Consider the following 11,509-nt stretch of genomic DNA (forward strand, 5'->3'; position numbering starts at 1 on the left):
TGCTTTCTCATGGAGCATGTAATTATGTAATTTTCCCTGTTTGTTGATGTCCCCGCAGGGTTCATGTAGACTTATATAATACTGATGATTGGCCATAAAACGGATTGTTGCCAACGTCACACACAAAATATTATTTTTTAGTAATATTACAATAAAGGCTCAAATTTAAATTATCATGATATTATGTTGTTCTCGGACACGATCCTAGTAGGACCGTTGAATTCAGGTTGCAATTTTTTTTAAAAAAATAAAAGAACGCAGGTTGCAGGGATGGACTTGGGCCTTATACGGCTACGGCCTAGCCCAGGCTGAAATCACGTAGCCACAAACCAGATACTAAAGCGGCCCACAGGAGCAAGAGCATCGCGCACTCACATATTCACCGGGCCTGCAAGGCCACTTAGCCCAAGAAAACCCAAGACCTAACTACCTAAGAACACGCGCACGTCAATTCCTCCCTCTCTCGCCGAAACCCCCAACACTCGCTGCGATGGGCAGGAAACCCTCCGCCGCCGCCGCGGCGATAGACCACGAAACCCTCGCGGCCACCATGCCCGCCGACCTCCTGGCCGCCGCCGACTGCGGTGGCATCCACGGGCATGCCCTCTTCTTCGACGCCCTCGTGCAGCTCATCCCGCCGCGCTTTTATCTCCCGTCCGGCGACGAGGACCGCCCGTGGTACCAGGGCCTGTCCAAGGCCGCCAAGGCGGCCATGAAGGCCAAGTCCCGCGCCAACGTCAAGGCCGCCCGCCGCGCACGCCTCGACCCCTCCGCGCCGCCTGCCTCCACCCTCGACCTCCTCAAGAAGTCCGTCGCCGGCCAGGCAGCGGAGGAAGAGGAGGATGATCAGGAGAAGTCAGAAGAAGAGGGCGAGGAATCTGGGGACGAGGCAAGCTCCGAGGAAGACGGCGATGAAGAGGATGAGATGCCAATTGAGCCGGCAGCAGTGGTGTCTGAGGACCGTTCGGTGACCTATGAGGAGCTGCGAGAACGCCTTCAACGCCGCATTGCTGAGCTTCGAGGCAGCCGGTGCACCAGGCCTGAGTTCTTGAATAAGCCCAAGAAGGAGAAGGGGAAGAAGTCAAAGGCGAAGAATGAAAAGAAGGGGAAAGGTGAGGGCAAGAAGCGTAAGCGTGACGATGACACCGAAGATGGGGATGGCAAGGATGGGAAGAAGGTCAAGAAGGGGGCTGAGGAGAAGCCAGATATCATGTATGCGAATGTGTTTGTTGACCCAAAGGAAGCAAGGCGCAGGAAGAAGAGGAGGGTTAAGAACAAGAAGAAGGCGCTGGAGCAGGCTAAACAGTTGCAGGAGGCAAAGAAGGATCCTGAGAAGGCAAGCAAGATTGCTTGGGATACGGCCAGAAGACGTGCTGCTGGGGAGAAGGTGCATGATGACCCCAAGCTGATTAAGGAGAGCTTGAAGAAGGAGGAAAAGCGGCAGCAGAAGCATGCTGCACAGTGGAAGGAGAGGCAGAAGACTGTGGACAAGCAGAGGAAGGAGAAGCAGAAGAAAAGGACAGAGAACATCCGGGATCGGGCACACCAGAAGAAGATGCGCAAGATTGAGAAGCGCGAGAAAAAACTTATGCGCCCTGGGTTTGAGGGGCGGAAGGATGGTTATGTCAATGAGTAACATCTGTGTCCAAGATTGTCTGGGTGATGAGTTACTATATCCTCTTTCAGAGTTCCATTTGCTGATATGGTTAGTTGGTACTTGTAATAGGCTACCAGTTCATGGCTTCTAAAGTGCCTTAATTATTGAATATTTGAATGAACCAAACTTTCAATATTTAGCATTTCTACAGATGATAATTGTGTTCTGTTTTACCAACACATGCCTTGCTAGTTCTTTTTTTACATAAGATTCATGAACTGTCAATGCTGATTTGTGTTTAGGTGGATGCCTGTTTTTTTCTATTATTCTTTGTAGCATTGACATGATGGATAATAGCGTTTCTGAGATAGTGTTTGGGTATAGAGGTGTATGGTGTCTTTCATGAGTTGTCATCTTTCGGGGACCAGAGTGAATCAGAACTTCAATTGTGCATTTTGTCATCTTAATAATATGCACATACTGGAATCTGGATAGCAATGGCCCCTCTGATCTTGTAAACTTTTGTTGGATGCCTTGTGTGTCAACTAGTATGACTCAGTATATACTGATTCACTGCAGGGTGTGAACAACACTAGTGTACCTTTGTCAATTGTGTAATTTATTTGCCTGAAAATTCTATATGGTCTGTTGTGATACTCAGCTGATCTTGCAAGCTTCTGGTGCAATGAAATGTGTCCTGAAATTTTCTTTCATCTGCTTATGATCCATTGCTACTATGATGCAAACATAATGACGGTTTTACATTATACTAATGAGTTATTTGGAAGATCTGGAAGAGGATTTCACCACAACCTTATTTTTCTTTCTTTCTTTTTTTGCTGGGTAGCTGACTTTAGAATTGGTGAAATTACAATGAGATACCAGAACGAACTCAATTATGTTCTTTGTCCAACTTCTCTCAATTTTGACTATTAAATATTATGCATTGGTCAAAAAAAAAAAAAAATCATCTGAGACTCGATCTAGCTCTAGCTGGTTTTTGGATCGTCGTAATTAACAGAGTCAGGCAGTCAGCTTTTTCCTGGTAGCCCAAGGTATTACTGGTATTAGCTCATAAAGCACATGGTATTACCATATTAACATTCTAAAATATATGTTTACTTTCTGGACTCAAATCACAATAAAGGTTCACCTCTCATCATCCTAGTTTTGTTTGGTAAATCAAATGTTTTCTTCTACGATCAAGATTAACCTAATAGCTGGTCATTATGTATCGAAAAAAAACTTATGAGTTAAACAAATCAGAAAATAACTTATGCCTTAACCTTCGCGTGTGCAGGGGGTGGGTGAGTAGGCACATATTGATGCCTCATCAGATAGTGAAAATTTTGTTTTATTAATGTAATTACAGTTTCTCTGTCATCTAATTTAGTATTATGCTACTGAATCTTTTTACATTGTTCATAGAACAAGGACTGCATTTTACCATATTTTACTTTTGTGTATTATCCCGATGAGGTCATTTCGCCTTGTAGTCAATTGCTTCCACACACACACAAAAAGAAAAAAAGTTGGAAGACAAAGTACTTGGTCCTTAGTCTTTGATTGTCTTGCGTTTGGAATTGGCGGTTACATTCCTCTTGTGCATTATGACATAACTTCCAAATTGTTCTTTCAAAACAAATATTAGTCACAAGAACACGGTTGTCATTAACCACCGAACTTACTGCTTGCCTTGTCTAGGTGCTTATATGTGTCCGTGAGCCGCCACAAGCAATGGACGACGGTGCATGATATATTGATATAGCACGATGTGGATGTGCACACTATACGAGCTCAGACTAGTGGTAGAAGAACCAACACCCATGACCACGCCAAACCGGCGAGCAAAGTCAATAGCAATTAGCAAGTCAAGGAAAAGTACAGAACCACATCAATAGCCAACACGACCATAAGAAATGAGGAGCACAAGCAACATATGGGACGCCAACTGCCATGAGGACCCTAGACCACCTATCGGAACTAATGTTTTGCTCCCTTCTCACAAAGATGAAGGCCATGGGGAAATACATATACTCCTTGTTTAGCCTCCTCTAGGGCTTGGGAGCTTCGCACGATGACTGCGGCTTCAGATTCTTCCCGATCTCCCGATCTATGCTGGCATTAGCATGAGCATTTTTGTCGAGATCTGAATGCTGAAGCAGAGGTCCTCGTTCGGTCATTCAAAGTCTATACATAGTGTACAATGTTTGTTCACATTTCTTTTACCGTGCTTGAACCTAGTACATTGTTTGTGTAGATGGGCAACCGAGCAAGCGATACCTCCATGTCATTGTCGCTATCCTGTTGAAGGAAGACCAGAGTAAAGAGCAAGAGGAGGTCTCGGTCCATCAAGATGAGGTGCCGCCCAAAAGAACTATCAAGACCAACTCATGGTATGTGGCAAAATATGTAGTGACTAGTGAACCTATATGTAGGTGCAAACATACAAACTTATTAAAAAAAAATCATACTTTCGTAACTTGAAAATTTTGAAGCGATACACACTCATAGTGCATCCATATAGAAAAGTTGAGATTCTAACTCAGTCAAGAAAAAATCATGCAAAAATAACAAAATTAGAGTGCATATGCACTAACTCTTATAAATTAGTCAAAATTAAGATGGTTCGACTTAAGACAAGATCAAAATGACTTCTCTATTAGAGTGGGTGAAGTAATGTTTGCCTCAAAGGGAAACCTGACCTGTCCCTGTGGTAATGTTTGCCGATGTTATATCATGCAATCTAAGTTAAACCATGTCATACACAGAAGAAGACTATATCAGAAGTAAAATCCCGCAGAAGATGCATGCCCAAATTTCTTGGATATAACTTGAATATGAGAAAATTTTAACCACATGAGTTTGGATCTGGGGCTATGGCAGACCTAACGCAACCTACAAATCCACCCAGCAATGCAGTTTCGATATATACCAAGTGTTAAAGCAGTTTTATTTCTCACCATGAGAGCACTCAAACTGACAAATGAACTACTTTTTCTTTCTTTTGCTGCTTGATAGGAAAGCTCTGGTGCCAAATCTTATGCAATGATGCAGGTATGTCAAATCTTGTGGTCAAATGATTCAGTCATTCATAAAATCAAACTGATATTTGACTATGTCTTTAGCAGTGCAAATCAAACAGTAATACAAACAAGAGTGGTAAGAGGACTGCAAAACATAATGCATTTATCATATAAAATGATGACAAGATAAGCATCACCAAAACAATAGCCTCTTAGCATCGTACAGCAGGCATACCAGGTATGCTTTCATCCCAAGAGTTGGCCATGTTAGCAGCTCAGGAGCCTGTATTCAGAATCTAATGTTTACCACTACAGGGCAGCATTAACAATTCTTCAATGTAGAGAATGTGATCAATGCAAACATCCTAGACACATGACACTTGAAGAACATGGTAATACCGCTTAGGCACGACCTTGTGGCACTTCCTCACTAGATGATGCTTCAGGCACAGAAGCTTCATCATCACTGGATTCTTCTGATACAGCAGTTTCCTCAGCGGCAGATTCTTCCAGCTCAAGTGCCTCTACCTCTGCAGCATCAGGCCTAACCTCAGCAACAGTTTCTCCAGATGTAACTTTCGACTGAGGAGTTTCTCCACTATCCGAGTCCAATCCAAGCTCCTTCTCAACCTTCTTCCAACCAGACAGCAAATTCTCTGGGAACAACTTCTTTACCTCTGCAATAACCTCTTTGGCATCAGCCACCCTGCCTCCCTTTGCCAATCCCTCCACCAACCCTTTCATTGTCCTAAAATCTGGCACTTTGCGCCTCTTTAAGCTATCCTTGAAGATGCCCAACCCAGCATCAAAGTCTCCATGGGCACAGAGGTCTGCTAACATGTGCTTGTACGTGTAAAGATCTGCCGAGCACCCCTTCTCAGCTAGGGAGTGGTAAAGGACCTTAGCATCCTCCAATTTGCCACTCTTGCAATTGCTAGCCATGAGGTAATTGTAGGTGATGGTGTTCGGCTTCACTCCAGCCGCTTCCATCTCTGTCATCACCTCAATAACCTCTTCTGGCTTCCCATGTCCCATGTAATACAGGGCCTTCACATTATAAGTTACCACATCGGGCTCACATCCACTCTCTACCATCTCCTTCCACAAGGACTCAGCCTCATTGGTCATCTTCCTTTTATACATGGAATCGATCAACGAAGTGTAGATACTGGCGGTCGGCGAGATACCTTGCTCACGCATTAGATCCAAGACTTGCTTCGCCTTAGCATCATCCCGGGTCATGCAATAGGCCTTGACAAGGATGACATAGGATGTGGCGTCGGGGGTGATGGAGAACTCCTTGGAGAGCTCAGCGAAGAGGACAGGGACGCGGCGGTAGCGGCGGCAACGTATGAAGGTGGAGAGGAGGGCGTTGAAGGGGAGCGGGGAGATGGGTGCCGGGATGGACGGCGCAGCGGAGCGAAAGGCGTCGATGGCCTTCTCGGGGAGGTTGGCGGAGGCGTAGCAGCACAGGACGGCGGCGAGGTGGGTCTCGGTGTTGGACGCGGTGAGATGGGAGGAGAGGAGGGCCTCCGCGTCAGCGAAGCGGCGGGAGAGAGAAAGGCGGCGCGCGGCCAGGGAGAGCGCGTGCCGGGTGGAGGCAGCGGAGATGGACGCCGTGTCGATGGCGTCGAAGATGGAGACCAGGCGGTCCGGATCGCGCTCGCGGCGGAGTTGCCGCTTGGCGTCCGAGAACGGCATGGCGCCGGGATCGGTGCCGCCGGTGGTGGTCGGGGTGGTGGTGGAGAGCGCACGGGAGAGGGGGAGGACGTGGGCGTGGGTGCGTCGGCCGTGGCGGAGGAGTGCCGCGAGCGCAGCCATTTTCGTGGGCGGCGTCGAGACGAGGGGAACTCGAAGGGGGAGGGCTTTGTCAGGGTTTTCTTCGCTAGGTTTTGTGACTTGTGAGTAGCGCACTAGCGCGTGCGGAAGGGCCAGTGTTGGGCCCAATCGTATCGCGGAATGTCTAGTGTTGGGCCAAATCACACAGAAGCAAGCATCCATCTGAATGAACCAAACTTTCAATCTTTAGCAGTTCTACAGATGATTTGGAGTAGTTATGTAATTGTGTTCTGTTTTACAAACTCATGCCTTGCTAGTTCTTTTTTTTACATAAGATTCATGAATTATCAATGCTGATTTGTGCTTAGGTGGATGCCTTGTTTTTACTTTATAATTCTTTGTAGCATTGACATGATGGGTAATAGTGTTTCTGAGATAGTGTTCGGGTATAGAGGTGTATGGTGTCTTTCGGGGACCAGAGTGAATCAGAACTTCAATTGGGCATTTGTCATCTTAGTAATATGCACATGCTGGAATCTGGATAGCAATGGCCCCTCTGATCTTGTAAACTTTGTTGGATGCCTTGTTTGTCAACTAGTATGACTCAGTATACTGATTCACTGCAGTGTGAACAACACAAGTGTACCTTTGTCAATTGTGTAATTATTTGCCTGAAATTCTATATGGTCTGTTGTAATACTCAGCTGATCTTGCAAGCTTCTGGTGCAATGAAATGTGTCCTGAAATTTTCTTTCATCTGCTTATGATCCATTGCTACTATGATGCAAACATAATGACGGTTTTACATTATACTAATGAGTTATTTGGAAGATCTGGAAGAGGATTTCACCACAACCTTATTTTTCTTTCTTTCTTTTTTTGCTGGGTAGCTGACTTTAGAATTGGTGAAATTACAATGAGATACCAGAACGAACTCAATTATGTTCGTTGTCCAACTTCTCTCAATTTTGACTATTAAATATTATGCATTGGTCAAAAAAAAAAAAAAAATCATCTGAGACTTCGATCTAGCTCTAGCTGGTTTTTGGATCGTCGTAATTAACAGAGTCAGGCAGTCAGCTTTTCCTGGTAGCCCAAGGTATTACTGGTATTAGCTCATAAAGCACATGGTATTACCATATTAACATTCTAAAATATATGTTTACTTTCTGGACTCAAATCACAATAAAGGTTCACCTCTCATCATCCTAGTTTTGTTTGGTAAATCAAATGTTTTCTTCTACGATCAAGATTACCTAATAGCTGGTCATTATGTATCGAAAAAAAAACTTATGAGTTAAACAAATCAGAAAAGAACTTATGCCTTAACCTTCGCGTGTGCAGGGGGTGGGTGAGTAGGCACATATTGATGCCTCATCAGATAGTGAAAATTTTGTTTTATTAATGTAATTACAGTTTCTCTGTCATCTAATTTAGTATTATGCTACTGAATCTTTTACATTGTTCATAGAACAATGACTGCATTTTACCATATTTTACTTTTGTGTATTATCCCGATGAGGTCATTTCGCCTTGTAGTCAATTGCTTCCACACACACACAAAAAGAAAAAAAGTTGGAAGACAAAGTACTTGGTCCTTAGTCTTTGATTGTCTTGCGTTTGGAATTGGCGGTTACATTCCTCTTGTGCATTATGACATAACTTCCAAATTGTTCTTTCAAAACAAATATTAGTCACAAGAACACGGTTGTCATTAACCACCGAACTTACTGCTTCGCTTGGGGTCCTAGATGCTTATATATGTTTGTGGCCGCCACAAGCAATGGACGACGGTGCATGATATAGCACGATGAGCCCACTATCCGAGCTCTAGAGACTAGAGCGTGGATCCACAGCGGAAAGCATCCCAGACTAGTGGTAGAAGAACCAACACCCATGACCACACCACTCGGGCGAGCAAAGTCAATAGCAAGTCATTAAAGGAAAAGTACAAAAACCACAACAATAGCCAACATGACCAGAAGAGATGAAAGAGCACAGCAACATATGAGACGCCAACAGTGATGAGGACCCTAGACCACCTATCGAAACGAATGCTTTTTTTCTTCCTTCTCACAAAGATGAAGGCCACGGGGAAATACAGATACTCCCTGTCTAGCCTCCTCTAGGGTTTGGGGGCTCCGCAGGATGATTGCGGCTTCAGATTCTCCCCAATCTATGTTGGCGTTAACACGATCATTCTTAATTTCTTATCGAGATCTATGAATGCTGAAGCAGAGGTCCTCGTTCGGTCATTCAAAGTCTATACATAGTGTACAATGTTTGTTCACATTTCTTTTACCGTGCTTGAACCTAGTACATTGTTTGTGTAGATGGGCAACCGAGCAAGCGATACCTCCATGTCATTGTCGCTATCCTGTTGAAGGAAGACCAGAGTAAAGAGCAAGAGGAGGTCTCGGTCCATCAAGATGAGGTGCCGCCCAAAAGAACTATCAAGACCAACTCATGGTATGTGGCAAAATATGTAGTGACTAGTGAACCTATATGTAGGTGCAAACATACAAACTTATTAAAAAAAAATCATACTTTCGTAACTTGAAAATTTTGAAGCGATACACACTCATAGTGCATCCATATAGAAAAGTTGAGATTCTAAACTCAGTCAAGAAAAAATCATGCAAAAATAACAAAATTAGAGTGCATATGCACTAACTCTTATAAATTAGTCAAAATTAAGATGGTTCGACTTAAGACATGATCAAAATGACTTCTCTATTAGAGTGGGTGAAGTAATGTTTGCCTCATAGGGAAACCTGACCTGTCCCTGTGGTAATGTTTGCCGATGTTATATCGTGCAATCTAAGTTAAACCATGTCATACACAGAAGAAGGCTATCAGAAGTAAAATCCCACAGAAGATGCATGCCTAAATTTCTTGGATATAACTTGAATATGAGAAAATTTTAGCCGCATGAGTTTCGATCTGGGGGGCAGACCTCATGCAACCTTCATCCACCCAGCAATCCAGTTTCGATATATACCAAGTGTTAAAGCAGTTTTATTTCTCACCATGAGAGCAGACAAATGAGATTTTTTTTTTGTTTTTTAATAGGAAAGCTCTGGTGCCAAATCTTACGCAATAATGCAGGTTTGTCAAATCTTGTGGTCAAATGATTCAGCCATTCATAACATCAAACTGCTATTTGACTATGTCTTTAGCAATGCTAATCAAACAGTAATACAAACCAGAGTGGTAAGAGGACTGCAAAACACACTGCGTTTATCATATAAAATGACAAGATAAGCATCACCAAAACAATAGCCTCTTAGCATCGTACAGCAGGCATACCAGGTATGCTTTCATCCCAAGAGTTCGCTATGTTAGCAGCTCAGGAGCCTGTAATTAAAATCTAATGTTTACCACTACAGGGCAGCATTAACAGTTCTTCAATGTAGAGAATGCGATCAATGCAAACATCCTAGACACATGAAACTTGAAGAGCATGGTAATACCGCTTAGGCACGACCTTGTGGCACTTCTTCACTAGATGATGCTTCAGGCACAGAAGCTTCATCATCACTGGATTCTTCTGATACAGCACTTTCCTCAGCGGCAGATCCTTCCAGCTCAAGTGCCTCTACCTCTGCAGCACCGGGCCTAACCTCAGCAACAGTTTCTCCAGATGTAACTTTCGACTGAGGAGTTTCTCCACTATCTGAGTCCAATCCAAGCTCCTTCTCAACCTTCTTCCAACCAGACAGCAAATTCTCTGGGAAAATCTTTTTTACCTCTGCAATAACCTCTTTGGCATCAACCACCCTGCCTCCCTTTGCCAATCCCTCAACCAACCCTTTCATTGTCCTAAAATCTGGCACTTTGCGCCTCTTTAAGCTATCCTTGAAGATGCCCAATCCAGCATCAAAGTCTCCATGGGCACAGACATCTGCTAACATGTGCTTGTATGTGGAAGCATCTGCCGAGCACCCCTTCTCAGCTAGGGAGTGGTAAAGGACCTTGGCATCCTCCAATTTGCCACTCTTGAAATAGCTACACATGAGGAAGTTGTAGGTGATGGTGTTCGGCTTCACTCCAGCCGCTTCCATCTCTGTCATCACCTCCATAACCTCTTCTGGCTTCCCATGGAGGGCGTAATGAAGGCCTTCACATTATAAGTTACCACATCGGGTTCACATCCACTCTCTACCATCTCCTTCCACAAGCACTCAGCCTCATTGGTCATCTTATTCTTATACATGTTATCAATCAACGTGGTGTAGATACTGGTGGTCGGCGAGATACCTTGCTCGCGCATTAGATCCAAGGCTTGCTTCGCCTTAGCATCATCGCGGGTCATGCAGTAGGCCTTGACAAGGATGCCATATGATGTGGCATCGGGGGTGATGGAGAACTCCTTGGAGAGCTCAGCGAAGAGGACAGGGACGCGGCTGTAGCGGCGGCATCGTATGAAGGTGGAGAGGAGGGCGTTGAAGGGGAGCGGGGAGATGGGGGCCGGGAGGGACGGCGCAGCGGAGCGGAAGGCGTCGATGGCCTTCTCGGGGAGGTTGGCGGAGGCGTAGCAGCACAGGACGGCGGCGAGGTGGGCCTCGGTGTTGGAAGCGGTGAGATGGGAGGAGAGGAGGGCCTCCGCGTCGGCGAAGCGGCGGGAGCGGGAAAGGCGGCGCGCGGCGAGCGAGAGCGCGTGGCGGGTGGAGGCAGCGGAGATGGACGCCGTGTCGATGGCCTCGAGGATGGAGACCACGCGGTCCGGATCGCGCTCGCGGCGGAGTTGTCGCTTGGCGTCCGACAACGTGATAGCGCCGCCGGTGGTGGTCGGGGTGGTGGTGGAGAGCGCACGGGAGAGGCGGAGGCCGTGGGCGTGGGTGCGGCGGCCGTGACTGAGGAGTGTCGCGAGCGCAGCCATTTTCGTGGGCGGCGACGAGACGAGGGGAACTGGGGGAGGGCTTTGTCAGGGTTTTCTTCGCTAGGTTTTGTGACTAACTTGTGATAGCGCGTGCGGAATGGCCAGTGTTGAGTGTTGGGCCCAATTGAGTCAGCCGAGCCGTGTATCGCGGAATGACTGGTGTTGGGCCTTTTTTTTTTTTTTGAAAAGGGTCATTTGGCCCGGGCTTCTTTGGAGGCTATTGTA

At 45.6% G+C, this 11,509-nt stretch overlaps 2 protein-coding genes and 1 pseudogene across 2 annotated transcripts; 1 reads left to right on the forward strand and 2 right to left on the reverse strand.

Moving 5' to 3' along the window:
* The first annotated feature begins 351 nt into the window (after positions 1-351).
* Positions 352-1,805, forward strand: LOC136477839 (ribosomal RNA-processing protein 14-C-like). The gene has a single exon (XM_066476100.1). It carries the CDS (start codon positions 491-493, stop codon positions 1,634-1,636), a length of 1,146 nt encoding a protein of 381 aa, XP_066332197.1. The 5' UTR covers positions 352-490; the 3' UTR covers positions 1,637-1,805.
* Positions 1,806-3,419: 1,614 nt separating this feature from the next.
* On the reverse strand, positions 3,420-6,482 carry LOC136477838 (pentatricopeptide repeat-containing protein At2g18520, mitochondrial-like). The gene is made up of 2 exons (XM_066476099.1): positions 4,859-6,482; positions 3,420-3,901 (listed from the first exon to the last, which is right to left on the reverse strand). The coding sequence occupies exon 1, from the start codon at positions 6,442-6,444 to the stop codon at positions 5,026-5,028; it is 1,419 nt and encodes a 472-aa protein (XP_066332196.1). The 5' UTR covers positions 6,445-6,482; the 3' UTR covers positions 3,420-3,901; positions 4,859-5,025.
* A 3,143-nt stretch (positions 6,483-9,625) lies between these two features.
* LOC136474451 (pentatricopeptide repeat-containing protein At2g18520, mitochondrial-like) lies at positions 9,626-11,318 on the reverse strand (annotated as a pseudogene).
* Between the last annotated feature and the right edge of the window lie 191 nt (positions 11,319-11,509).

The sequence above is a fragment of the Miscanthus floridulus genome, chromosome 8, assembly GCF_019320115.1.
Source record: "Miscanthus floridulus cultivar M001 chromosome 8, ASM1932011v1, whole genome shotgun sequence".
NCBI classification, from domain to species: domain Eukaryota; kingdom Viridiplantae; phylum Streptophyta; class Magnoliopsida; order Poales; family Poaceae; genus Miscanthus; species Miscanthus floridulus.

What these genes read in the sequence shown, in the direction of transcription:
- LOC136477839 (XM_066476100.1), top strand. Translation starts at nt 491, where the DNA reads ATGGGCAGGAAACCCTCCGCCGCCGCCGCGGCGATAGACCACGAAACC.
- LOC136477838 (XM_066476099.1), bottom strand. Translation starts at nt 6,444, where the DNA reads ATGGCTGCGCTCGCGGCACTCCTCCGCCACGGCCGACGCACCCACGCC.